Below are 27,612 nucleotides of genomic sequence, written 5' to 3' on the forward strand. Positions count from 1 at the left end.
ATGTACAAGTTTTTGTGAAGGCATACATTTTTAGCTCCTTTGAGTAAATAACAAGGAGTACAATTGCTGGATCATATGGTAAAAATACATTTAGCTTTATAAGACACTACCAACTTTCTTTCAAAGTGGCTATACCATTTTGCATTCCCACCAGCAAGGGATGAGAGTTCCTGTTGCTCCACATCCTTGCCGCCATTTGGTGGTGTCAGTATTTTGGACATTCTGGTAGGTGTGTAGTAGAATATCATTGTTTAAATGTTCACTTCCCCAATGACATATAATATGGAGCACCTTTTCATATGGTTATTTGTTACCTGTATATCTTCTTTGGTGATGTGTCTGTTCATGTATTTTGCCCATTTTTTTGTCATTTGTTTTTCTTATTGTTGAATTTTAAGAGTTTTTGTATATTTTGAATAACAGTTATTTATCAGTCTTTCATAAACATTGTTTCCCCAGTCTATAGCATGTCTTCTCATCTGTTGACAGTATCTTTTGCAGAGCAAAACAAAGTTCACCTTATCAGTCCTTTCTTTCATGGGTTGAGCCTTTGGTGTTATATATTTTAAAAAGTCACTGCCATACCCAAAGTTACTTAGATTTTTTTTTCCTGTGTTATCTTCTAGGAGTTTTATAGTTTTGCATTTTAAATTTTTCTCTATGATCCATTTTGTTAATTTTTGTGAGAGGTGTAAGGTCTGTGTTTAGAGTCATTCTTTTTGCATGTGAATGTCCAGTTGTTCCAGCACCATGTGTTGAAAAGACCATCTTTTATTAATCATATTGCCTTTGCTCTTTTGTTAAAAATCATTTGACTGCATTTGTGTGGTTCTGTGTTTTGGACTCTCTATTCTTTTCAATTTATCTATTTGTCTATTCTTTTGCCATACCACACTGTCTTGATTACTGTAGCTTTACTTATGTATCTTATTGATACATAATAATTGTACATATTTATAGGATACATGTAATATTTTGATGCCATGCAATATGTATGATCAAATGTATGATGTATCATGATCAAATCAGAGTAATTAGGATATCTGTCCTCTCAAACATTTATGATTTCTTTGGGGAACATTTCAAATCTTCTAGCTATATATACAATAAATTATTGTTAACTAGAGTCACCCTACTGTGCTACCAATAAGTAGAATTTATTCTGCTTATCTAACTTTATATCCTCCATTCTCACCCTCTGGTAACTATCATTGTACTTTCTACCTCTATGGGATCAGCTTTTTTAGTTCCCACATATGAGTAGGAACATGTGATGTTTGTCTTTCTGTACCTGGCTTATTTAACATGACTTCCAGTTTCATCTGTGTTGCAGCAAATTACAGGATTTCATTCTTTTTTATGGCCAAATAGTATTCCATTGTGTATATATACACCACATTTTCTTGGTGTTCATCTGTTGATGGATACTTAGGTTGATGCAGTATCTTGACAATTTTGAATGGTGCTGCAGTAAACATGGGGGTACAGGTATCCCTTTGATACACTGACTTCTTTTGCTTTGAATAAATACCCAATAGTGCAGTTGCTGGATCATCTGAAGTTCTGTTTTTCATTTTTTTTTTTTTTTAGAAATCTCCATACTGTTTTCCATAATTTCTATACTAATTTACATTCCTACCAATAGTCCATGAGTTCTCTTTTCTCTACATCCTCACTAATTTACATTCCCACCAATAGTGTCTGAGTTCCCTTTTCTTTACATCCTCAGCTTTTATTACTTTTTGTTGTTTTGATAATTGCCATTCTAACTGGGGTGAGATGCTATCTCATTGTGGGTAGGGAGGGTTGATCCCTAGGCCCCTGGATGACAAACATGAGTGCCTGCAGTGGTGGCAGTGGGTAAGGCAGGCCTGTCCTCAGGCCCTTCGGTTCTATACCTGGTTGCTGGTGACAGTGGGTGTGGTATGTATGTAGCTTTATAATAAGTCTCAAAGTCAGGTAATTTCAGTCTTTCAGTTTTGTTCTTCTTTAATGTTGTATTGGCTTTGCCTCTCTACATAAACTTTAGAATAAGTTTGTCAATATCCGCAAAATAACATGAGATTTTTATTGAGATTGCAGTTAATGTATATATCAGGGTTGGGAAGAACTTGACATCTTGACAATATTTAGTCTTTCTGTCCATGACCATAGGTTATCTCTCCATTTTATTTAGTTGTCCTTTGATTTCTTTCATCAATGTTTTGTTGTTTTTGCTCATATAGATCTTGTATATATTTTGTTAGACTTAGATGCATTTCATTTTGGAACTACATATAAATGGTGGCATGCTTTTAATTTTAAACTCCACCTGTTCATTGCTGGTGTATAGGAAAATGATTGACTTTTGTACATTAAACTTATATCCTTCAGCCCTGCTGTAATCACTTATTAGTTACAGTAGCTTATTTGGTGATTCTTTTGTTATATGATCATGTCACCTGTTAACAAAGATAGTTTTATTTCTTCTTTCCCAATATGTATGCCTTTTATTTCATTTCCTTGGCTTATTTCATTAGCTAGGACTTTCAGTATGATATTAAAAAGGAGTAGTGAGAGGGTACCTCTCACTTTGCCTTGTTTCTGATTCTAGCAGGTAAACTTATAGTTTCTTACTGTTAAGTGTGATGTTAGCTGTAAATTTTTTGTCAATGGGCTTTATCAAGTTGAACAAGTTCTCCATCAGTTGCATTTTTTAATCTATGGGTCATTACTGTGCCTTTTAGAGCTGAACCCCAGTTGTTTTAAAAAGCTTCTTTGTACCTACTGATTTCTAAAGAATACATAAAACGTTATAATGAAATCTAATATGAAGATTTACTTCATCAGATGTTATTGACATCCTATGGATAAGGCACTAAACAAAGTGCTAATATGTGAAATTGTTTGAAATTTGTGAAGTGCTGTAAAATATAAGGCAACAACACTTTTATTTTGAAATACTGTATATAATACTATAACAAAATTGCTACAGTTAACTGTAAAGTGCTAGAGATGTGTTCAAATAGCATAATGAATCATCTTTGGAGTTTTTTGGTTTTGTTTTTTATAATTTCAACTTCTATTTTAGATTCAGGGGTACACATGCAGGTTTGTTACATGGGTTTATTGCGTGATGCTGAAGTTTGTGGTACAAATGATCCTGTCACTCAATGAGTATAGTACCCAATAAGTAGTTTTTCAGCCCTTGCCCCACCTTCTCCCCCGCCCCATACTAGTCGTCAGTGTTTATTGTTTTCGTTTTTGTGTCTATGTGTACCCAAAGTTTAGCTCCCACTTACAAGTGAGAACATGGAGTATTTGGTTTTCTGTTTCTGTGTTAATTCACTTACGATAATGGCCTTCAGCTACATACATGTTGCTGTAAAGGGCATGATTTCATTCTTTTATATGATTGCATAGTATTTCATGGTGTATAATACCACATTTTCTCTCTCTACTTCAACATTGATGTACACCTAGGTTGATTCTGTGTCTTTGGTGTTGTGAATGGTGCTGCAATGAACATATGAATGCATGTGTCTTTTTGGTGGAGGGATTCATTGTACCCAGTAATGAGATTGCTGGGTCAAATCGTAGTTCTGTTTTAAGTTCTTTTAGAAATCTCCAAACTGCTTCTTTCCACAGTGGCTGAACTAATTTACATTTTCACCAACAATGAATAAGCATTCCCTTTTCTCTGTAGCCTTGCAATTATCTGTTATTTTTTTGACTTTTCTTTTTTTGAAAGAAAGAGAAAGAGAAAGGGGGAGAGAGAATAGGAGTCTTGCTCTATTGCCCAGGCTGGAATGCAGTCCAAAAATAGGTATCAAAAACCTCCTTTATGCTGATAATTGTGCTTAACAGCGGAGACAGGAAGGAATAAGGGAAGAAAATAACAAACAAACATCCATTTCATTTAAGTCTGTGAAATGCTACGCAAATGCTGAAGAGTGATTTACTTCCAATTACGTGGTCACTTTCAAAATAGGTGTAATGTGATACTGAGAAAAATGCATGTTCTGTTGACCTGGGGTGAAGAATTCTATAAATATTCACTGAGTTTACTTGTTCCAGGTCTGAGTTCAAATCATAGATGTCCCTGTTAATTTTCTATCTCGTTGATCCGTTGAATATTAACAATGTGGTGTCAAAGTCTCCCGCTATTATTGTACGGGAGTCCAAGTCTCTTTATAAGTCATTAAGAACTTGTCTTATGTATCTGAGTGCCCCTATATTGGGTGCATATATATTTACGATCATTGACTCCTGTTGTTGCATTGATCCTTTTACCATTATGTAATGTCCTACTTTGTTTCTTTTAGTCTTTGTTACTATTAAAGTCTATTATGTCAAGAGACGAAAGTTACAACTCCTATTTTTGTTGTTGTTGTTGTTTTTTTTTGTTTTTTTGCTCTCCCTTTGATTGATAAGTCTTCCACCAATCCTTTGTTTTGAGTCTTTGTGTGTCCTTGCCTATGAGATGGATGTGGATACAGCATACCGATGGGTTTTGACTTTTTATTCAATTTGCCCATCTGTGTCTTTGATTGGGACATTTAATCCATTTAAATTTAGGATTAATATTGATATTTGTGAGTTTAATATTGTTGTTTAATGCTATCTGGCTATTTTGCCCATTAGTTGATATAGATTCTTCATTATGGAGATACTCTTTACCTTTTGGTAAGTTTTTGGGATGACTGATACTGGTTGTTCCTTTCTGTGTATAGTGCTTCTTTCAGAAACTCTTGTAAAGCAGGCCTGGTGGTGATGAAATCTCTGAGTGCTTGCTTGTTGGTGAAAATTTTTATTTTTCCTTCATTTATGAAGCTTAGTTTGACTGGATATGAGATTCTGGGTTGAAAATTCTTTTCTTTGAGGATATTGAATATTGATCCCCCACTCTCTTCTAGTTTGTAGGGTTTCTGCTAAGAGATCTGCTGTGAGTCTGATAGGCTTCTCTTTATGGGTAACCTGACCTTTCTCTCTAGCTGACCTCAGAATTTTCTCCTTTATTTCAACCCTGGTGAATCTAATGATTATGTGTCTTGGGGTTGCTCTACTTGAGGAATATCTTTGTGGTGTTCTCTATTACCTGGAGTTGAGCATGGAATGTTTTCCATCTGTTTGTGTCCTCTCTTAATTCCTTGAGCAGTGGTTTGTAGTTCTTGAAGAGGTCATTTACATCCTTTGTTAGTTGTATTCCTAGGTATTTTATTCTCTTTGTAGCAACTGTGAATGGCAATTTGTTCTTGATTTGGCTCTGTTTAAGTCTGTTATTGGTGTATAGGAATGCTTATGATCTCCACATTGATTTTGTATCCTGAGACTTTGGTGAAGTTGCTTATCAGTTTCAGGAGATTTTGGGCTGAGACCATGGGGTCTTCTAAATATCCAATTATGTCATCTGCAAATAGAGACAATTTCACTTCCTCCTTTCCTAATTGAATACCCTTTATTTCTTTTTCTTGCTTGATTGCTCTGGTTGGAACTTCCAATACTATATTGAATAGGAGTGGTGAGAGAGGGCATCCTTGTCTAGTGCCAGATTTCAAAGGGAATGCTTCCAGTTTTTGCTCATTTAGTATAATATTGGCTGTGGGTTTGTTGCAAATAGCTTTTTATTTTGAGATATGTTCCATCGATAACCTAGTTTATTGAGAGTTTTTACCATAGAGGGCTGTTGAATTTTGTTGAAGGCCTTCTCTGCATCTGTTGAGATAATCAAGTGGTTTTTGTCTTTAGTTCTGATTATGTGGTGCGTATGTTGAACCAGCCTTGAATCCCTGGGATGAAGCCTACTTCATCGTGATGAATAAACTTTTTGATGTGCTGTGGCAGTCGGTTTGCCAGTATTTTATTGAAGATTTTTGCATCTATGTTCATCATGGTTATTGACCTTAAGTTTTCTTTTCTTGTTGAGTCTCTGCTGGCTTTTGGTATCAGGATAATGTTGGTCTCATAAAATGATTTGGGAAGGATTCCCTCTTTTTTGGAAGGAGTGGTACCAGCTCTTCTTTGTATGTCTGGTAAAATTTGGCTGTGAACCCATCTGGATCTGGGCTTTTTTTGGTTGGTAGGCTATTAATTGCTGCCTCAACTTCAGCCCATGTTATTGGTCTATTCAGGGGTTTGATTTCTTCCTGGTTTAGGCTTGGGAAGCTGCAAGTGTCCAGGAATGTATTCATTTCTTCCAGATTTACTGGTTTACGTGCATATAGTTGTTTGTAGTAATCTCTGTTGGTAGTTTGTATTTCTGTGGGATCAGTGGTGATATCCCCCTTTATCAGTTTTTTATTGCATTTATTTGATTCTTCTCTCTTTTCTATTTTATTAACCTGGCTAGTGGTCTATTTTGTTGATCTTTTCAAAAACCAGCTCCTGGATTTATTGATTTTTTTTAAGGTTTTTTTTGTGTGTCTCTATTTCCTTCAGTTCTGCACTGATCTTAGTTATTTCTTGTCTTCTGCTAGCTTTTGAGTTTTTTTTTTAATCTTGCTCCTCTAGCTCTTTCAATTTTGATGATAGGGTGTCGATTTTAGATCTTTCCTTGTTTCTCATCTGGGCATTTATTGCTATAAATTTTCCTCTAGACACTGCTTTAAATGTGTCGCAAAGATTCTGATATGTTTTGTCTTCGTTCTGCCTTTATTTCATTGTTTATCCAGTCAACATTCAAGAGCCAGTTGTTTAGTTTCCATGAAGTTGTGCGGTTCCAAGTGAGTTTCTTAATCCTAAGTTCTAATTTGATTGCAGTGTCGTCTGAGAGACTGTTTGTTATGATTTTCGTTCTTTTGCATGTGCTGAGGAGTGATTTAATTCCAATTATGTGGTCAATTTTAGAGTAGGTGTGATGTGGTGCTGAGAAGAATGTATATTCTATGGATTTGGGGTGGAGAGTTCTTTAGATGCCTATTAGGTTTGCTCAGTCCTGATCTGAGTTCAAGTCCTGGATATCATGTAATTTTCTGTCTCATTGACCTGTCTAATACTGACGGTGGAGTGTTAAAGTCTTCCATATTATTGTGTGGGAGTCTGAGTCTCTTTGTCGGTTACTAAGAACTTACTTTATGTATTTGGGTTCTCCTCTGTTGGGTCCATATATATTTAGGATCATTAGCTCTTCTTGTTGCATCGATCCTTTTACCATTATGTAATGCCCTTCTTTGTCTCTTTTGATCTTTGTTGCTTTAAAGTCTATTTTATCAGAAACTAGTATTGCAACTCCTGCTTTTTTTTTGCTCTCCATTTGCTTGGTAAACCTTCCTCCATCCCTTTATTTTGAGCCTATTTGTGTCTTTGAATGTGAGATGGGTTTTCAGGATACAGCACACTGATGGATTTTGACTTTTTATTCAATTTGCCAGTCTGTGTCTTTGACTGGGGCATTTAGCCCATTTACATTTAAGGTTAATATTGTTATGTATGAATTTGATCCCGCCATTTTGATGCTAGCTGGTTGTTTTGCCCATTAGTTGATGCAGTTTCTTCAAAGTGTCGACTCTCTTTACCATTTGGTAGTCTTTGGAGTGGCTGGTACTGGTTGTTCCTTTCTATGTTTAGTGCTTCTTTCAGGAGCTCTTGTAAGACAAGCCTGGTGGTGACAGAATCTCTCAGCAATTGCTTGTTGTAAAGGATTTTATTTCTCCTTCACTTATGAAGCTTAGTTTGGCTGGATATGAAATTCTAGGTTGAAAGTTCATTTCTTTAAGGATGTTAAATATTGGCCCCCACTCTCTTCTGGCTTGTAGGGTTTCTGCCGAGAGATCTGCTGTGAGTGTGATGGGCTTCCCTTTGTGGGTAACCCGGCCTTTCTCTCTGGCAGCCCTTAGCATTTTTTCCTTCATTTCAACCCTGGTGAATCTGACGATTTTGTGCCTTGGGGTTGTTCTTCTTGAGGAATATCTTTGTGGTGTCCTCTGCATTTTCTGGACTTGAATATTGGCCTGCCTTGCTAGGTTGGGGAAGTTCTCCTGGTTAAAATTCTGAAGAGCGTTTTCCAGCTTGGATTCATTCTCTCCATCACATTCAGGTACACCTATCAAATGTAGATTAGGTATTTTCACATAATCTCATAGTTCTTGGAGGCTTCATTCATTTCTTTTCACTCTTTTTTCCCTGATATTGCCTTCTTGTTGTATTTCATTGAGTTCTTCAATCTCTTATATCCTTTCTTCTGCTTGGTCTTTTCCGGTATTGAAACTTGTGTATGCTTTGTGAAGTTCTCGTGTTATGTTTTTCAGCTCTTTGAGGTCATTTGTTTCTTCTCTAAGCTGTTAATTCTCGTTAGCATTTCGTCAAATCTTTTTTCAAGGTTCTTAGTTTCTTTGCATTGGGTTGAACATGTTCTTTTAGCTCAGTGAAATTTGTTATTACCCACCTTCTGAAGCCTGTTTCTGTCAATTCATCAGACTTATTCTCCATCCAGCTTTGTTCCCTTGTTAATGAGAAGTTGTGATCCTTTGGAGGAGGAGAAGTGTTCTGGTTTTGGGTGTTTTCATCCTTTTTGTGCTGGTTTCTTCCCATCTTTGTGGATTTATCTACCTGTGGTCTTTGTAATTAGTGACTTTTGGATGGGTTCTCTGAGTGGACGTCCTTTTTGTTGATGATGAAGTTATTTTTTTTTTCTGTTTTTTAGTTTTCCTTCTAACAGTCAGGTCCCTCTGCGGTAGGATTGCTGGAGGTCCACTCCAGACCATGTTTGCTTGGGAATCACCTATGGCAACTGCAGAACAGTAAGGGTTTCTGCCAGTTTCTTCTTCTGTTATCTTAGTCCCAGAAGGATACCTGCCAGATGTCAGCCTGTGCTCTCCTTTATGAGGTGTCTCTTTGGCTATATGGCAGTCAGGGAGCTGCTTAAGGAGACAGTTTGCACCTTTTAGGAGCTCAGGTGCTGAGCTGTAAGCTCCATTGTTCAGTTCAGAGTTGCTGGGCAGGTATGTTTAAGTCTGCTCCAGTGAAACTCATAACCACCTTTTTTCCTAGGTGCTCTGTCCTGGGAAGGTGGGGCTTTATTTATAAGTTCCTGATGTGCTGCCACCTTTTTTCAGAGATGCCCTACCCAGCTAGGAGGTACCCTAGTCACAGTCTGCCAGCAGAGGTGTTGCTGAGCTGCTGTGTACTCTGCCTAGCTGCTGTGTGAACTTCCTTGTGGTTTTGTTTATAGAGGGATAGCTAGAACTGCCTCGGTAACGGCGGTCTGCCTCAGTAATAGCAGACTGCCTCTGTAATGGCAGACTGCCTCAATAATGGCAGACTGCCTCAATAATGGCAGACTGCGTCAATAATGGTGGATTGCCTCAATAATGGCAGACTACCTCGGTAATGACAGATGCTTCAGTAGTGGTGGACTGCCTTGGTAATGGCGGACACCCTTCCCCTGCACAGCTGGACTGTCCTGGGTCCAGCTGTGCTTGCTGTGAAACTCTCAATCCAGAGTGTTTCAGATTGCTGGTCTTTGTGGGGGTGGGACCTCCCGAGACAGATCACCTGGCTCCCTGTTTAAGCCCCCTTTTTTTCAGTTGAATGGGCAACTATCTCTCAGGCATTCCAGGTACCATTTGAAATGGCTGCCCAGATTTGTGTAAGTTTTTGTATGGAGACCCATTGTGCCGGCCGTGCTGGAAACTTGTGGCACTTTTCAGCCCAGGAATCTCCTGGTCTATGGGCAGTAATAACTCATTTGGAAACGCAGTGATCACTCACCCTCTGCATTGTTCTCATTGGGAACTGCACTGCATAGCTGTTTCTATTCGACCAACTTGGATCCCTACTGTCCTACCTTAACAAATGTGATTTCATAGTGAGTAGAAGGTCTGACTCAAATTTGTAATTCTTCAACTCCTTTGAGTTACATGCAGGAACATGAATGGCCATTTGGGGGGAGAAAGCCTCCAGTTCACCCGTTTTCTGTTCTTACTCATAGCTGTATTTTGTAGTTGAAGAATTTTGCATACATCCGATGTTCAACTCAGTCCAGATATCCAAGTTCTAGTTACATGCCCTGTAAGTAGTCACCCCTTAATGTCCCATTGAGCCTAGATGCACATGAGGTGCAGCCTGCTCTGAGGAAGACAAAGGTGAGGAACAGAACTGTGTATACCCTAAAAATGGCTTTAGAAAGTTGGAGTAAAGAATTCCAGGAGCATGGATATCTGGAGCAGAGTCTAGATTGGCAGTCATAGGCTTCAGGTGCATACTTTTCCCTAGTCGCTTAGTCTCAAGGACTAAGGGAAGAGATATGGTCAGAGACAGGCTAAAGTGGGACTATTAAAAATGCGGGTCTGATTATAAGGGCTTCCCTCTTATCCAGGTCTACGAGTGATTCTGCATTTATTCAGAAAACATTTATTTTTTAATCTTCCATATCATAGACACTGTCCTAGGCTCAGATGATACAGAAATAAATAAAATTCATTTATTTTCTTGAAGAACTCATAATCTAAATTGAGGAGGGAGGATGAGAAACAAATACATTCAAAAAAGTGATATAATTAGTGCAATTGCAGAGATAGGAACAGAGTCCATGTGAGCACGGAAGAAGGGATTAACGATTTTGTCTGGAGAGTTAAAATACTACATTTCAGTTGGGTTTGAGTGAATAAATATGTGTGTTGCAGGGAAGGGGATAAGGATGGTGAATTAGAAAAACAAATATAGAGTCAAGGTGGGAGGAAATAATAGTATTCATGCAGAATTTTGTAATTCACAAGGACTTTCGTATATTATCTTCTTTAGTGCTTTTCAACAATAAAGCAAACATTTATTGAAAACTTACTACATGCCAGGCAATGTTCTATATGCTGAGAACATAAAACTTGAATATATGACAGGAAAGCCCATATTTAGAATCAAATGGTCTTAAGTGTGAATGTACCCATTATTAACTGTGTAACCTTAAGCAAGTAACTGTACCTCTGAGCCTCAATATCCTTAATTATATAATGGGGATTATAACATTGATCTTCTAGTTTGATGACAGCGTTAAAAGGAGAAATGTATGTGAAGTACTTAGCATTGTATCTGACATTTAATAAGATCACAATAAAAAGTGCCTGTTACTAACATCATGATGGTAGTGGTAGTAGTGGTGGTAGTAGTGATGATGATGAAGATTAATAGGATGAGTGCCAAGAGAGGACAGATAAATGGAGAAAGAGACAAAAAATAATTATAATGCTAAAAGTGAGGCAGGGATAGTCTAGGGAGGTCAAGACATGCTTTATAGGTAAGTTAATACTCAAGCTACATTAAAGGTTGGATTGAAGTTTACCAGATGGTTAAGGAGCTTAGTATGAAGCATTAGGTATGTCTGGGAAATAAAATAAAAATTTGGGGTGGCAAAACCCCAAGTGAGGTGGGGTAGCAGAGAATCTATAACAAAGTTGTTGAAAGATTTTAAGGCAAAAGTCCTATAATCTGATTAGAATTGTATAAAGATCACTCTGGAGCTGCTTGTAGAATAATCTTAAAAAGAAAACTAAAGCAGAGTTCAGTTAAGAAATTGTTATAGTACTTGTGGTGGAGGATGAGGGCACTGGGAACAGACAGTGACACAGTTAATAATATTTAAGAAGTAGAATCCATAGAATTTGATGGCCAAATTCTTAGTCTTGATGGGTTTGGTGTTGAGAGAGGGGTCAAGGGTAGTTTCTAACTTTCTTCTTAGATAATTAAATGAATGATTAGTACCATTAACATAAATAGAGAATGTTCAAATAACAAAGTTTTCAGGAAGCTAGTGAGTTCAGTTTGCAACCATGAGTTTGAGGAGCACGTGAAATGTTAAGGGAGATCTGATTTATATACATACGAAAATAAAGAACTAAAGTTCTGGGAACAAAAGGAACTAAATATTTCTTTAGGAGTGTTCAAAATATGTTTCAGCATGACATTGGCACAGGGCTACTGCTGGGTGACAGAGAAACAAGCAGAGATTTTGGTGTTCTTGAGCTACATTACAGAATTAGATACCTGAGGGTCTCAAATATTTGATCAGTTTTTTCCACAAGACATTTGCCAACGTCTAGGAAACATGAAGGCTAAGTGGAAAATATGTGGAAAGCAGACTAAGAATCTATTAGTCTGTGATGATGAGGAGTTGTAGAATTTAGGATCCCCTGGGTTGTGGGAGGGGAGAAAGGGCCCAATGTATATACCAGGCTTTCAGTTGAAAGCTAGGGAGACTTTACACTAAGAAGATGATCTAACTGACAATAGAGTAAACCTTACCTAAATTATAAAGCAGCCTTGATTCTGCTGTCTGGACTAGATTAAGATGATGAACTGTGTACTTTCTTCCTAGCCGAGAAAAGTGTGAACTCTCTCTGGTTATGGATAACATCATTTAGAGCCTCTACAAAATTTAAAACAATATTCAGTATTTAATCAAAAGTTTCTAAGTACATCCTTAGAAAGAACTAGATGTCCAAAAGCCTAGAGAAAGAAGACAACAGAAGCAGACTCATACGTGATACAAGATACTAGTATTAATAGACTTTATCATAATTGATTAATGTGCTCAAGCAGCTAGAGGAAGACATGGAGAAAATGGATGGAAATATGGAGAATTTCAGCAAAGAACTGGAATCTGTAAAATAGAATCAAATAGAAAAACATAATCTCAAAATAAGAACTCACTATATACACAATGAGGTACCACTTCAGACTCACTAGAATAGTTTGGGGAGGTAAAGGCAACAAACTTAACAGTACCATATAGTGGCAAGGATGTAGAATAGCTGTAACTCATGTATTGGTAGTAGAAAATGAGCTGTAACTCATGCGTATGTAGAAAAGAGCACAAACACGTTGGAAAACTGTTTAACATCTTATACAGTTAAGCATAGACCTACCGTATGACACAACCAATTTATGCCTAGAAACTTAAGAAAAGTGGAAACATTTGTAAAAACACTGAATTGTGACAGAATATATTCCTTTCAAGTGCCCATGGAACATTTTCTAAAGTTGATCTTACTTTGGGTTATTTTTCAGAGTATGTTCGATAACTCTAGTGATATTACTCTAGAAATCAATAAGCAGTGTAATTCTAAAGGATCATGGATCACAGAAAAAATATAATGGCAATTAAGAAATACTTCTGAGAAAATAATAATGAAGATAAATCATATTAAAACTTTTCAGATGCCACTAAAGCAGTGCTTAAAGGGAATGTCAAAGCCTTGATTACAATTAATAGAAGATAAGAAAGGCTACAAGTCAGTGTTTTAACCTTCCATCTTAAGCTTGGGAAAAGCTGCAAATTACATCAGAAAAAAAGAAGCCATAGGAATAAGTGTAGAAGTCAGTGAAATATAAAACAAATGTACAACAGAGGAAATCCAAGACAAAAGTTGATTCTTTTGAAAATTTTGTCTTGCCAATGTTATAGCACTTTTACTCATCAGTAAAAAGAAAAAACCCAATTACCAATTATTACAAGTAGAAAAGGAACCATTACTACAGAGCCTACAGACATTAAATCACAGTAAGAGAACATTATAAACAACTTTACATTTTAAAAATTTGACACTTGAAATAACTCCTGTGGGGATAAAACAACTAAAATAGACACAAGAAGCAATAGAATATTTGAGTAATCCCATATCACTGAAAAGAATAAAATCAGTTATTAAATGTCTCAGAAGGAAAATCTAGTTTCAGATTCAGGCTCATATATCTTCACTGGCGAATTCTTTTTAAATATATAAGGGAAAAATAACATGAAGTTTTACATAAATTCTTCCAGAGAATGGAAATGGAATATTTCTCAAATAATTATAGAGACGAGCATAATCTTAATACCAACCTGACAGGGGCATTACAAGAAAGCAGCATTTCAGACTAACTTTTCTTGTGAGCATAAATGAAAAAACCTCCGTTAAATATTGGCACAATGATCTTTGAGGGGCACTACTGCAGACCACTGTACTTGGAGCCTCTGTCTGAGCCTCTGCGTCTTGCCCCAGGGCAGCTTCTTAACCACCCCTGAATTTCTCCCAAACTATGGACCAAATGGAAACAAAGTTTTTTGCAATGACAGCAATCATACAATAAACAACCTACTGAAATAAAATATTCTAAGATGTTAAAGAATTGTCTTTGGATGATAAAACAAATCATTTTTTTCCCTATCTTTCCTTTATTTCTTAATTTCTCAAATTTTTTATCACTAGTTTGTTTGACTTTGGAGACGAAGCAGTATCTGCATGGTCGAGGGCCCCTTGCTGCTGAATATCCTATTTATTGTGCATAAGAGGGTACAAGGACTCCTGAAATTTTCATGTGGCAACCCACTAGTGAAAATAGATTTCCTGTGAGGTGTTTAATATTTCCCTTGTGTATTTTTTTCTCACATGCTTCCCCCCCCCCTTGAAATGTAATACAGATGTTGTAAAAGCAACCTGACAAAAACTGTCACAATAAAAAAGTATGTGGACTGGGGTTGGGGATGCTTGGAAAAAAAGTCTTTATCAAATTGTCTAGTGTGACTTCTAAGCAGAATTCTGTTTAAATATTTCAAAGACCTTTTCTGTTTGTAATGTTCTTTAGAGTTGTAGTATAGCAATTTCAGTATCTAAGGACATTGACGCTCAGCTCAGGAAGTTCATTCTCTTACCTAGGTTAGGTTTGTCTTATGATTGACAAATCTTTTAACCGTAATTCTGATCTGATCTGCATAGAAAAATCTTTTCAGTTCTGTATTGCTCATATGTAAGCATTTTACAGGCTAGCAGGTAAAAGACAAAATGGAAGTTTAGTTCAGTTCATTTAACTGAAGCCAACATACCCCTGCTGTGGGTGTTTTATGTCTAACCTAAATCTTCTTATGACATGCCTACCACATGGCATAGTCAGTGGGAAACTTCTTTAGCAATACTACTGACCTTCTTTGAAAGCTTTTTTGCTAAAGGCTTTTGTTTTATTGCCATTTCCTACTAGATAATGTTTTTCTTCTTGGGTTTATACTCTTGACCTCAGAAAAAGATATGAAGGTCTGATTGCTTTACAGATGGTATCAGAAGATTTAATCTTGTATTGATAGTTGGCAAATAATTAAAAATTAATTTTGCCTTTTACTTATTGAAGAAACTAAATCATTTATGCCTTCTTTGTATGGAAGTTATATGATTTAACTTGAAGACAAAACCACCTAGCATTCTAAAATAATCATACATCTGTTTAATAAACAGGAATTGATAACCACTTTACCTCAGTTGTTATAAGAACAAAATGACATGATTTCATTCACTGATTTAGCAGCTATTTATTGAGCATCTGTTAATTGGTAGAGATGATGCTAGACATAGGGTATGCAAGAAATTAAAAGACACAATCCCTGTCGTTAAGGGTTTTACTAGATAAATTTGACTAACCAATGGGGAAGCAGATAAATACGGTCATGCACCGCATACAGATGTTTTCGTTAGTGATGGACTGCACATACACTGTTGGTCCCATGAGATTATAGTGGAGCTGAAAAATTTCTATCATCTAGTGATGTAGCCGTTGTAATGCATTTCTCATGTGTTTGTGGTGATGCTTGTGTAAACAAACCTTCTATTCTTCCAGTTGGGTAAAAGTATAGCATATGCAATTATATTCAATGCATAATAGTTGATGGTGATAATAAACACCTATATTACTTGTTTATATATTTACTATACTATACTTTTTCTCATTATTTTAAGTGTATTTATTCTACTTCTAAAAGAAAAGTTAACTGTAAAACAGCCTCAGTCATGTCCTTCAGGAGGTATTCCAGAAGAAGGCATTATCATAGGAGAATACAGCCCCATGAGTTGCCTCTGAAGACCGTCTAGTGGGATAGGATATGGTGGCAGAAGACAATAATATTGATGATCCTGACCCTGTGTAGGCCTAGGCTAGCATATATTTATGTTTTAGTTTTCAACAAAATAGTTTAAAAAGTTAAAAAAATAATAGAAAACGCTTATAGCATAAGGATACAAAGAAAGAAAATATTTTGTACAGCTGTACAACATGTTTGTGTTTTAAGCTAAGTGTTATAAAAGAGTCAAGTAAAAAAATTTATAAAGGTAAAAAGTTACAGTAAGCTGAGGTTAATTTATTATTGAAGAAAGAAAATTTATTTTGATAACTTTAGTGTAGTGTAAGTATACAATGTTTATGAAGTCTCCAGTAGTAATATAATGCCCTAGACCTTCACATTCATTCACCACTTGCTCAGTGACTCACCCAGAGCATCTTCCAGTCCTGCATACTCCATTCATGGTAAGTGCCTTATTCAAGTATACTGTTTTTTAACCTTTATACTGTGTTTTTGCTGTACTTTGTCTATGTTAGGTACACAAACACTTACTGTTGTGCTGCAGTTGCCTACAGGATCCAGTTCAGTAATGTGCTGTACATGTTTGTACCCTAGGAGCAATAAGGCTATACCATATAGCCTGGTTGTGTATAGGCTATACTATCTAGGTTTGTGGAAGGTCACTCTAGGATGTTTTCATGACAAAATTGCCTAACCATACACTTTTTAAAAGAATGTGTCTCTATAATTGAGTGACACATGGCTGGAAATAGACCATTATAATATCATATGTTTAGTGTTACAAGACAATACAGCATGTGGTTAAGAACATGGGGAGATAATGCATCTAAGTCCCAGCTCTGCTGCCTACCGGCTGTGTGACTTTCAGAGTTACTTCTTTAATCCTCAGTTTCCGCTTTCTACAATAAGGATAATAACAATATATACCTTATAAAGTCGCTGCAAGGATTAAATGAGGTAACATGTAGTTGTGCTTAGTACAGAATCACAACAAATATATTATGTGTTCAATAAATGTTAGCTGCTGCTTATCATTAGAAGGAAAAAAGTAAAAAATATGTGGTAACACAGAGACGGTTTTAAGGCCAAAGTTGGGGATATGGAGTGGCAGAAGGAAAGGGTTACTTCCTGAGCTGAGTTTTGAAGGTTTTGTGGGAATAGTATAGGACAAAATGGGAATTGGAGAGGGGAAAGGCTGAACAGGAATTCTAGGCAAAAGGAATAGCATTGCAAAATCAGTGCTTCATGAAAGAATGTGACACTTCTGAATTTGATGAGATTGGAGCTAAAGGACTGGCAGTAGGTGAGCCTTAAAAAATAAGGAAAGACCATGATAGACTTTACTATGTCATGAGAAGAAAATTTGACTTTGTCCTGAAAACAGGGAGCTCAGTGGCATCATGAGGATAAGATAAAATGACTGTTAGGAGGTTGTTGAAATAATATATGTAGAGAAGAGAGGTGAAATTAATTTTTATAAGATCATTATATTTTAAGTCCTTACAATGTATCAAGCACTTGGCATAGATGATCTCCTCTTAGTGGGTACAATAATCCTGCAAGGTAGCAGTAGTTAGCATTCACTGCTTACAGCGTGCTGGGCATAGTGTTGAGTGCTTTAGGGGCATTAGGTTATTTACTTGTTTCAGTAACTTTTTAAGGTAGATTTTATTATTCATTTCATTGTACAGATGAGAAAATGAGCCCTAGAGAGGTTAGGTAATTTGCCTAGGATTAAGACTACAGTTAGCAAGTGACAGAACTGGAATTCAACCCCAGATGTTGTAAATGTCTTTGAAGTTTACAACATGGCCTGCCACGTAAGGCCAGGGAAGCAAAGAGGAAGAGGTAGTTAAGAGTGGTTAAGAGACTTGATAGGATTTTGTTGGAGGAGAATTCAAGGATAACTCTCAGATTTATGGCTTAGGCCACCAGGTACATGGGGTACTATAACACAGATTTGCCAGGAAGGGGGTAGAGATGACGAGGATAAGCTTGGTTTGCAGCTTATTGAACTTGAAGTCCTTAAAGGAATCCAAGTAGAGGTACCAGTAGGAAATGTCAAATTGTTCTTAATAGCGATTTCTCTCCTTTTTGTTACATTGTATTTGTACTTATTAGTGGGGTACATGTGACATTTTGTTAGATACATAATGATCAAGTCAGGGTATTTGTCATTTCTATGTGGTGGGTACATTTCAAGTCCTCTCTTCTAGCTATTTTGAAAGATACAATACGTTTTGCTAACTATATTCACCCTACTCTGCTATCAAACATTCGAATTTATTCCTTTGGAAGTCATAAGGAAGAATACTGTCAGAATCTTGGAACTGGGGGAGAAGAGAAGAAAGGCTGAACAGAAAAACAGGATCAGCAAGAAAAAAGTTAGACTGCTAAATTAGACCTTAATCCTGTTATACCAAAGAGGCATATTTCTTCCACCTCCTTGAGAAATTGCACCTCTTTTCACTCCTGAAGTAAATAAACCTGTTTCTTAATCTTAGAAGCAGAAATCCTTTTATTTGAAAGTATTGATATTGGCAGATTTCTGTGATTGCTTCGGAAATAGCCTTTGCTTTTGGTTCTAGATCTCTATTTCAATTTAACTTTGTAAAGGATTAGTACTGTGGCACTATCATATGAACGATGACTAACAAGAGTTTTTAAGTTGTTGAAATTATAAGAATATATATTTTAAATCCAGTTTCCCTGTGATAACACTTTATTTTCAGGGTTCTCTTCAAAATGTAAATATTGACATCTACTTGTTTTTTAGTTGTGCAAATACCCATTTGCAGTCTTTTATATTCTTACCTCTCTTTTACTGAAAGCCTGATGCTGGTTTCAGAATACCTTTTAGCATAGCCAGAGAACCACTGTAATTGTATTCACACCATGGCTCTAGGAGAAACAGATAAATTGACATACTGATTTCTGACCTAGTCTAGTTTCTATTGTGTATCAGCTAAAACATGTATTTACAACAAAGCTTTGAAGCTATTAGAGAAGAAAAGAAACTTATAGAATAATTGTTTATATCACTTTTTAAATTTTGCATTATCATTTTTTATTTTATGATCCCTTCCAAAACTACTATTTGGCAGTTGTTCTTAACCTGTGAATCTGACCAAAGCTGTTTATTTTTTTCCCAGGAGAATACCTGTGAGACATCAAAGGAGAGATGTCAAATTAGCACGTAGATAAGTAGGTTTGAATCTCAGGGAAATGATCTATGGTGGTGCTATAGCTTTGTGAGTTATAGATGGTAGTAAATAGTAACTGAAGCAGAGGGCATACATAAAGTCACCTGGGGAGAAGGTAATAGAGTAAGAAAAGGAGAAGGCCTAAAATTGAGCTTTGAGGAACACCTAGTGTAGAGCAGATGGTCTTGAAAGAAGACAGAGAAAGGTCTAGGGAAGTATGCTAGAAAATTCAGGGAAAGTCTTACATCACAGAGGCTGAGGAACAGAAAACTTTCAGGAAGGAGGGAGTGATTAGCAATATTAAGTGTGTCTGAGAGTGCAAGTAAAATTAGGACTGAAAAATGTTCCATCAGTGTTTCTCAACCTTGACTTCATTATTGTTCCCCTATTGAACCTTTTTAGACATTTTTTCTAACTGCCCCCCAGTATAATTTTAATACATGGGTATAATTCTGTTTATGTACTGTGAGTTTTTAGAGAGCCACAAACTGTAATATCTAGGGTGGTTTTTGTTTTTTTTGTTTTTTTTTTTGCCTCCTTGGGGACAGTATTGCACCTAATAAAAATGCATGTACTGGATGGATTAAATGACCTGTAGGTCACCAGTTGTTTTGATGGATCTTAAGGCCATACTGGAGCAGATGAAGCAGTGAGGAAATAGAGACGGAATATCTACTGACTCTTGAAATTTTTGTGAAGAGAGGAATATCTGTGAGGGAGAGGAGTAGCTGCCACGAGAAGGGTGAGCTGATTCCATCATTTCTAGTAACCATTCTGTTACTAAGCTCTAAGGTGTTGACATTTGAAAAACAATGCTGACATGTTCCCTTAGCCCTTAGTTTACTGGTATAGAGAATAATTAGTATAGATAATTATACCAGTAACTAATCTTTTCTGTCATTATTGACTTGGCTCCGTTTAAATTTCATCATGGAAAACTTCAATTTGATTCATTATTTACAGGAAAATCTTTTACCATTTGCTTTTTTCACAAGTGGGAGTTATTGAACTTAACAAATATGTCTTCAAAATGGTTACTTTTCTTTGCTGGCTCTCGTTGAAATAAGATCTCTATATATGCAGATTCCTAGCCAAGAGCACCTGTGATCTTAGGCTTTTTTAACTTTTGTACTCTTAATAGTTTTCTTTCATTCTCTAACTCATTTCACACATGATCTTTTAAGCGAGTAAGATGACATATATTTTAAAGTCAAATGTGACATGTATATATGCCTTTTTTTTTGTATTACCTTCCTCTCATTCCTGGTACACTGATTTATATGCCTTTAAATCTTTATCTTCACTAGTATAAAAACATCTTCCTTTGCCGAAGCTGCAATAATATTTTTCTCTTCTCCCGCATTAAAACTTTATATTGCATTTGAGTTTGAATCATACCATAAAAATGATGTCTATGTTCTGTACTCTTTGAGAAATACTCAGTTTAGATTTACAGTTGTAGCTCAGGAAAGACTGGCAAATATGGGAGAGTAGCCGTAAGAAAATCTTTGTTTAAAGTGGCCTTGTCACTTCACTAGAGATGGCCTATGATTAGCTGTCAGAATCTGGACAGACTTGGTTTCACAAATACTACCTCTTGTCTGTGATCTTTCAGCCTTTGTAGGATACCTTCCTGGTTTTTAACCTATACCTGTGTTAGTGTAACAAAATGGAAGGCTGTAATTCCCCTGGAGTCGATAGGCTGGCACAAATGGATAGAAGCCCAGAATTTTCACTAGTGCATGCTTTATTGAAGAGGTGTGAGTATGAACTGGTCTCATACTACTGTTCAGAAAACATTAGCTCATTTGTCTCAAAGTAATTTTTAGCAATTGGCCTCATTAGCATATGTTTACAGGTTCTAGTCTTGAGTCAGTCATACATCTTAACAAAAGTTCTTTGTATACTTTTTTGATGCTTTTCTCACTGAGCTGCTTTTTTTCCTCTCTACCTGTTAACAGGGATTTTTAAATAGGTATACTTGATGTATAATCAACTGTACATATTTAAAGGATTTGATGTTTTGATATATATATACACACACATGAAACAACCACTGTAGTCAAGATAGTAAACATATCCATCATCCCCAGAAGTTTCTTCATCTCCCTTAGAAGTCCCTCATTTTCTCCCCCTCCTTGCCACCTCCTCCCCACAAAACTGCTAACTGCTGGTCTGCTTTCTGCTTTCACTATAGATTAGTTTGCATTGCCTAGCGTCTTATATAAAGAGAATCATATAATATGTACTCTTTTGTGTCCAGCCCCTTTTACTCAGCTGCATGACTTTGAGATTCATCCTTGGTGTGTATCAAAAATTCATTCTTTTTTGTTGCAGAATAGTATTCTATTGTATGGATGTATGAGAATTTTTTTATCCATTTATAGATTGGTAGATATTTGGGTACTTTCCAGTTTTGGGCTATTATAAATAAACTTGCAATGAGGTTACTGTACAAATCTTTGTATGGACATATATTACCTTTTCTCTTAGGTAAATACCTGGGAATGGAATGGCTGAATCATATGCTAGGTATATATTTCATCTTTTAAAGAAACTCTCAAACTGTTTTTCAAAGTGGTTATACCATTTTATATTACCACTAGCAGTGTACAAGGGTTCAATTTCCTTTACATCCTCACCAACACTTGATAGTCTTTTCATTTTATCCATTTGAATAGGTGTGTACGTAGTGATATTTCATTGTGGTTTTAGTTTACACTTCCTGAATTACTCATAATATTGAGCTTCTTTTCATGTGTTTGCTGTCTGTGTGTCAATTTTGGTGGTCTCTTCAAACCAAATTTTTAAATTGGGTTATCTTATTGTTGAGTTTTGAGTGTTCTCTAATATAATCTAGATGTAAGTTTCTTGTCAGATACTGGCTTTGCAAAGATTTTTTCTAAGTCTGTAACTTGTCCTTTCATCTTAACATTGTCTTTTAAAGAGAAGTTAAAAATTTTTTTTTTGAGACAGAGTTTCACTCTTGTCACCCAGGTTGGAAGGCAATGGCACAATCTCAGCTCACTGCAACCATCGCCTCCTGGGTTCAAGCAGCCCCCCGAGTAGCTGGGGTTACAGGTTCGTACCACCATGCCCGGCTAATTTTTGTATTTTTAGTAGAGATAGGGTTTCACCATGTTTTCCAGCCTGGTCTCAAACTCCTGACCTGGCCAGAAGTGTTAAATTTTGATGAATTTCTGTTTTTCAGTTTGTTCTTTTATGGAGTGTGCTTTTGATGTCTTACTTAGTAAGTCTTTGCCTAACCCAAGGTCACAAAGATTTCCTTCTGTTTTCTTCTAGAAAAATTATAATTTTTTAAGATTTACATTTACTCTGTGATCCAGTTTGGGTTAATTGTCGTGTATGGTGCAAGGCTTAGTTTTTTTGAACGTGGATACCCATTTGTTGAAAAGGCTGTATACTTCATTGCATCACCTTTGTATGTTTGTCACAAATCAGTTGTCCAACAAACAGTAAAAGAAGATTGATAAGTTGGATGTCATCATAATTAAAAACTATGAAGAAAGTGGAAAGACAGCTACAGAATGGGAGAAAATATTTATAAATCATATTCAATAAGGGACTTGTATCCCAAATATATAAATAACTCTTACAACGCAATAATAAAAAGACAATCCAATTAGAAAGTGGACAAGGATTTAAATTAACATTTCTCCCAGGAAAATATGCAAGTGGCTAATAAGCACATGAGAGATGCTCAAATCATAGTTATTGGGAAATACAAATCAAAACCATGAACTGCCAGCTCACACTCACTAGATTGGCTATAATTTAAAAAAAAAGACAGATAAAAACAAGTGTTGGTGAGTATGTGTAGAAATTAGAATCCCCATATGTTCCTGGTGAGGAATGTAAAATGGTACAGACACTTTGGAAACTTACACCCCAAATATCCAATAGCTGATGAATGGAAAAATAATACATGGCATATCCGTACAAAGGAATATTGGCAATAAAAATGAAAGAAGTATAGCTATAATGTGGATAGACTTTGAAACTCTTATGCCAAATGAAAAGCCAATCCCAAACGACCACATATTGTGTGATCCCATTTATATAAAATGTCTAAACTAGGAAAATCTATCGAGATGGAAAAATTAGTGGTTGCTAGAGCTGGAGGTGAGAGGGTGAGAGTGACTGCTACTAAGTGTAAGGTTTCTTTATGGCATGATGAAAATGTTCTCAAATCACATTATGGTGATTGGGAACTTTATGATATGAAAATTATATCTCAATAAAATTGAAAATGAGTCATCTATATAAATGCATGTTTATATATACATGTATGCATTCACCTCTACATATGCATTTGTTTCCAACTTTCTCTTCTTCCATTGATATATTTATCTATGTTAATACTATGAGGTTCTGATTAGTCCAGTTCTGTAATAAAGCTTGAAATCGGATAGTTTTAGCCCTCTACTTTTTGTTTTCAGAGTTCTCTTGACTATTCTGTTCTAGGCCCTTTGCATTTTTGTCTGAATTCAAAAATTAGGGTTTCAGTTTCTATAAATAGCATTTTTAGATTTTGATTGGGGTTATGTTCAATCTAGAGATAATTTGGGAAAATTCAGAATTGAAATCTTAGCAATATTGAGTCTTCCTACCCATGAACATTTATATAGCTCTTCTTTAATTTTTCTCAGCAGTATTTTATACTTTTCAGTGCAGGGGTCATTCATGTTTTTTGTCAAATCTGTCTCCAAGTATTTTCTATTTTCAGTGCTATTATAGTGCTGTTTTTTTTAAGTTTCTGTTCTGATTGTTGTTAACGTATAGAAATGCAGTTGATTTTTGGATGTGGATCCTGTTCCCTGCAACCTTACATAGACTAATTTATTAATTCCACTGGGTTTTTTACTTGGTGATCATGTTGTCTTCAAATAAACACTGCTGTACTTCTTTTTTTTAAATCTGGATGTCTTTTATTTCTTTTTCTTTCCAGATTGCACTGGCTAAGAATCTCCAGCACAATGTTGAAGGGAAGTGATGAGAATGGATAATTCCTGATCTTAGAAAGCATTTAGTTGTTTCTCTTCCTAGCTCCTTGAGAATTTTTATTAGGAATGGATAGTAAATTTAATCAAATTCTTTTTCTGTCATATATATATATATATGACAGAAAAAGAATATGACAACATTTTGTGTGTGTGTGTGTGTATACACACACACAAATGTTGGTTTAACATTCATTTCTCTCATATGTATATGAAAAACCAACATTTGTGTGTGTGTATATATATATATATATATATACTGTATATATATATATACACTGTGTATACACAGTATATACACACAAACATTTGTATATATATACTGTATACAGTATACACAGATGTATATATACAGTATATGTGTATACACACACACACACACACCACACACACAAATGTTGGTTTAACATATGGGAGAAATGAATGTTAAACCAACTCTGGGTTCCTGGGGTACACCCACTTGGTAATAATTGATTGTCCTTTTAATATATTGTGTAATGAGATTTGCTAAAATTTTGTTTAGAATTTTTATGTCTATGTTCTGAGAGATACTAGCTTACAGTTTTCTTTATCTAAAAAGATATTTGTCTAATATATTTGTCAAGTTTTCGTTTTAAGGTAATGCTGGCCTCAAAGGATGAGTTGAGATGTGTTCTCTCCTCTTCAATTTTATTGAATGAATTTATGTAGAATTGGCATTGTTTAGTTCTTAAATGTTCGGTAGAATTTGGCAGTGAATCCCTCTGGTTCTAGACTTTTTATTTTGGAAGCATTCTTAACTACATTCTCAGTGTCACTAAAATAGGACCATTTCAGTCATCAATTTTTTTTTCCTGAGTTAGCTTTAATAATTTGTCTTTCAAAGAATTTGTCATTTCACTTAAGTTGTCAACAAATTAATTGGCATAAAGTTCTTAATATTCTATTACATTGTTGATATCTAGAATCTTTAGTGATATCACCTCTTATTTTTGGTATTGATAATTTATATCCTTTATTCATGATCAGATGGACTAAAAATTAGTTTTATTCATCTCAAAGAACTACCTTTTAATTTTATTAATTTTTCTATGTTTGTGTTTCGTATTTTACTGATCTTTGTTTTAATATTTTGCACAGTTTGAGTATCCCTTTTCTGAAATGCTTAGGACAAGAAGCATTACAGATTTCGGGTTTTTTTTTTTGGGGGGGGGAATATTTGCGTTATATTCTACTGGTTCAGCATCCCTGATCTGAGGTCCAAAATGCTTCAGTGAGCATGTCCTTTGAGCATAATGCTGGTGCAGATTTTAGAGCATTTCAGATTTCAAAGTTTTAGATTAGGGATACTCAACCTGTTTTTGTTTTTTTCTTTCTGCTTATTTTGGGCTTGATTTCCTTTCCTTTTTAAAATTTCTTAAGGTAGAAGCCGAGGTCATTGATTTAAGACCTTTTTTTCTAATATAAGCATATAGTGCTATAAATTTCCTGCTAAATACTCTTCAGCAGCATCCAAAACTCCTACCAAAAACTCATTTTTATTCTGTTCAGAATACCTTCTAATATCCCCACTTCTTTTCCCTTTGATCATGGGTTATTTTGAATTGTATTTAGTTTCCAGGTATTTAGGGATTTCCCAAGGAACTGTTTGTTACTGATTTCTAATTTGATTCCATTGTGGCAAAAAAGTAGTGTGCTATATATGTCTTGAATTCTTTTGAATTTATTGACATTTATTTTATGGCACAGAATATGATCTATCTTGGTAAATGTACCAAGTTTAAGAGTGTTACAACAAAAGAATGTGTATTCTGCTAGTCTGTAAATGTTGTGGACTGTTCTGTAAATTAAGAACAGTTGGTTCTCCATTAAGTCAAGTTGGTTAATAGTATTGGTCAGCTCTACTGTATCCTTGCCATTTTTCTGCTCACTTGTTTTATCAGAAGTGAGGGAGGGATAATAAAATCTGTGACTGTAATTGAATTTGTATGTATCTCCTTGCAGTTCCATCAGTTTTGTTTTGCTTCACATATTCTGAAGCTCTGTTATTAGGTACACGGATATTTAGGGTTTTATGTCACCATAATTAATTGACACCTTTATCATCATGAAGTGATCTTCTTTATCCTTGATAATTTTCTTTGCTTTGAAATCTGTATTGTCTGATATATCTAAATATCTAAATATCGAAATCTAAATGTCCAGGCCAGTCTTCTTTTAACTAACCTGTCATGGTATGTCTTCTTCTACCCTTTTATTTTTTAAACCGATTTGAACCTTTAACGATGCATTTCTTCATCACAACATGTAGTTAGGTCTTGATTTTGTCAAATCTTACCATCTTTGCCTTTTATTAATAGTTGGGGTGTTTAGACCATTTAATTTTAGTAGAATTATTAATCAGGTTAGATATGTGTTTATCATCTTGCTATTTGTTTTCTGTTTGTCCCACCTGTTTGTGATCCTCTTTTCTCTTTTTCTGCCTTCTTTTGAATTATATTTTTATGATTCTAGTTGCTCTCCTTTGTTGGAATATTAACTGTAACCCTTTGTTTCATTACTTTATTGGTTGTTCTGTGACTTACTGTATACAGCATTACATAATATACCATCTACCCTCAGTTAATGCTGTATTACTTGATGTACAGTGTAAGAATCTTAATAGTGTACTTCCATCTTTCATTCCATTCGTAATGCTTTTATTGTCATCATTTTTACTTTTAAATACAAAATAAATCATTACTGTTTTGTTTCAAGCAGGCAGTTGTTACTTGAAGAAATTTAAATGATAAATTCAGTTCAGTAGTGTCAACTGTATTCACATTGTTGTGAAACATATCAGGACTTTTTTATCTTGCAAATCTGAAATTCTTATTTTTTATTGTTATCACTACATAGTAGGTATATGTATTTGTGGAGTATATGGGATATTTTAATACATGTATATAATGTGTAATAATCACATCAGGGTAAATTAGGTATCCATCACTTTAAATATTTTTCCTTTGTATCACAAACAATCCAATTATACTATTTTAGTTATTTTAAAACTAAGTTGCTATTGATTGTAGTCATGCTGTTGTGCTATCAAATACTAGATCTTATTAAATATTTGTATATTTTGTACCTTTAATCAAATCTTCTTTTTTCCTGGTCCCTAGTATGCTTCTCAGCCTCTGGTAACCATCCTGCTACTCTCTGTCTCTATGAGTTTAATTGTTTTCATTTTTAGCTTCCATAAATAAATAAAAAAGAACATATGAAGTTTGTCTTTCTGTGCCTGGCTTATTTTACTTAACATAATGACTTCCAGTTCTATCCATGTTGTTGGACATGACAAAATCTCATTCTGTTTTCATGGCTGAATAGTACTTCATTGTCTTTCTATGTACCACATTTTCTTTATCCATTTGTCTGTTGATGAACACTTGGGTTGCTTCCAAAGCTTGGGTATTGTGAATAGTGCTTCAGTAAACATGAGCGTGCAGATGCTTCTTTGATATACTGATTTCCTTCTTTTGGCAGGTGTATACCTAGCACTGGGATTGCTAGATCATATGCTATCTCCATTTGTAATTCTTTCAGGAAACTCCAAACTGTTCTCCATAGTGGT

The 27,612-nt window shown here is 35.4% G+C and overlaps 1 protein-coding gene across 11 annotated transcripts in view; it reads left to right on the plus strand.

The window, feature by feature from the left end:
- Positions 1 to 27,612, plus strand: part of CCDC15 (coiled-coil domain containing 15) — a 120,268-nt gene that overhangs the window by 51,304 nt on the left and 41,352 nt on the right. Inside the window, exon 13 of one of the 11 annotated variants that reach the window (XM_035264983.3) lies at positions 19,626 to 19,742. The exons of the other annotated variants lie outside the window; for them this stretch is intronic. Within the exon in view, the coding sequence (XP_035120874.3) occupies positions 19,626 to 19,644 (19 nt within the window). The 3' untranslated portion in view covers positions 19,645 to 19,742. Of the gene's footprint in view, positions 1 to 19,625; positions 19,743 to 27,612 lie in introns of those variants that run through there. 11 annotated transcript variants of the gene reach the window in all.

Source organism: Callithrix jacchus, chromosome 10 (assembly GCF_049354715.1).
Source record: "Callithrix jacchus isolate 240 chromosome 10, calJac240_pri, whole genome shotgun sequence".
NCBI lineage: Eukaryota > Metazoa > Chordata > Mammalia > Primates > Cebidae > Callithrix > Callithrix jacchus.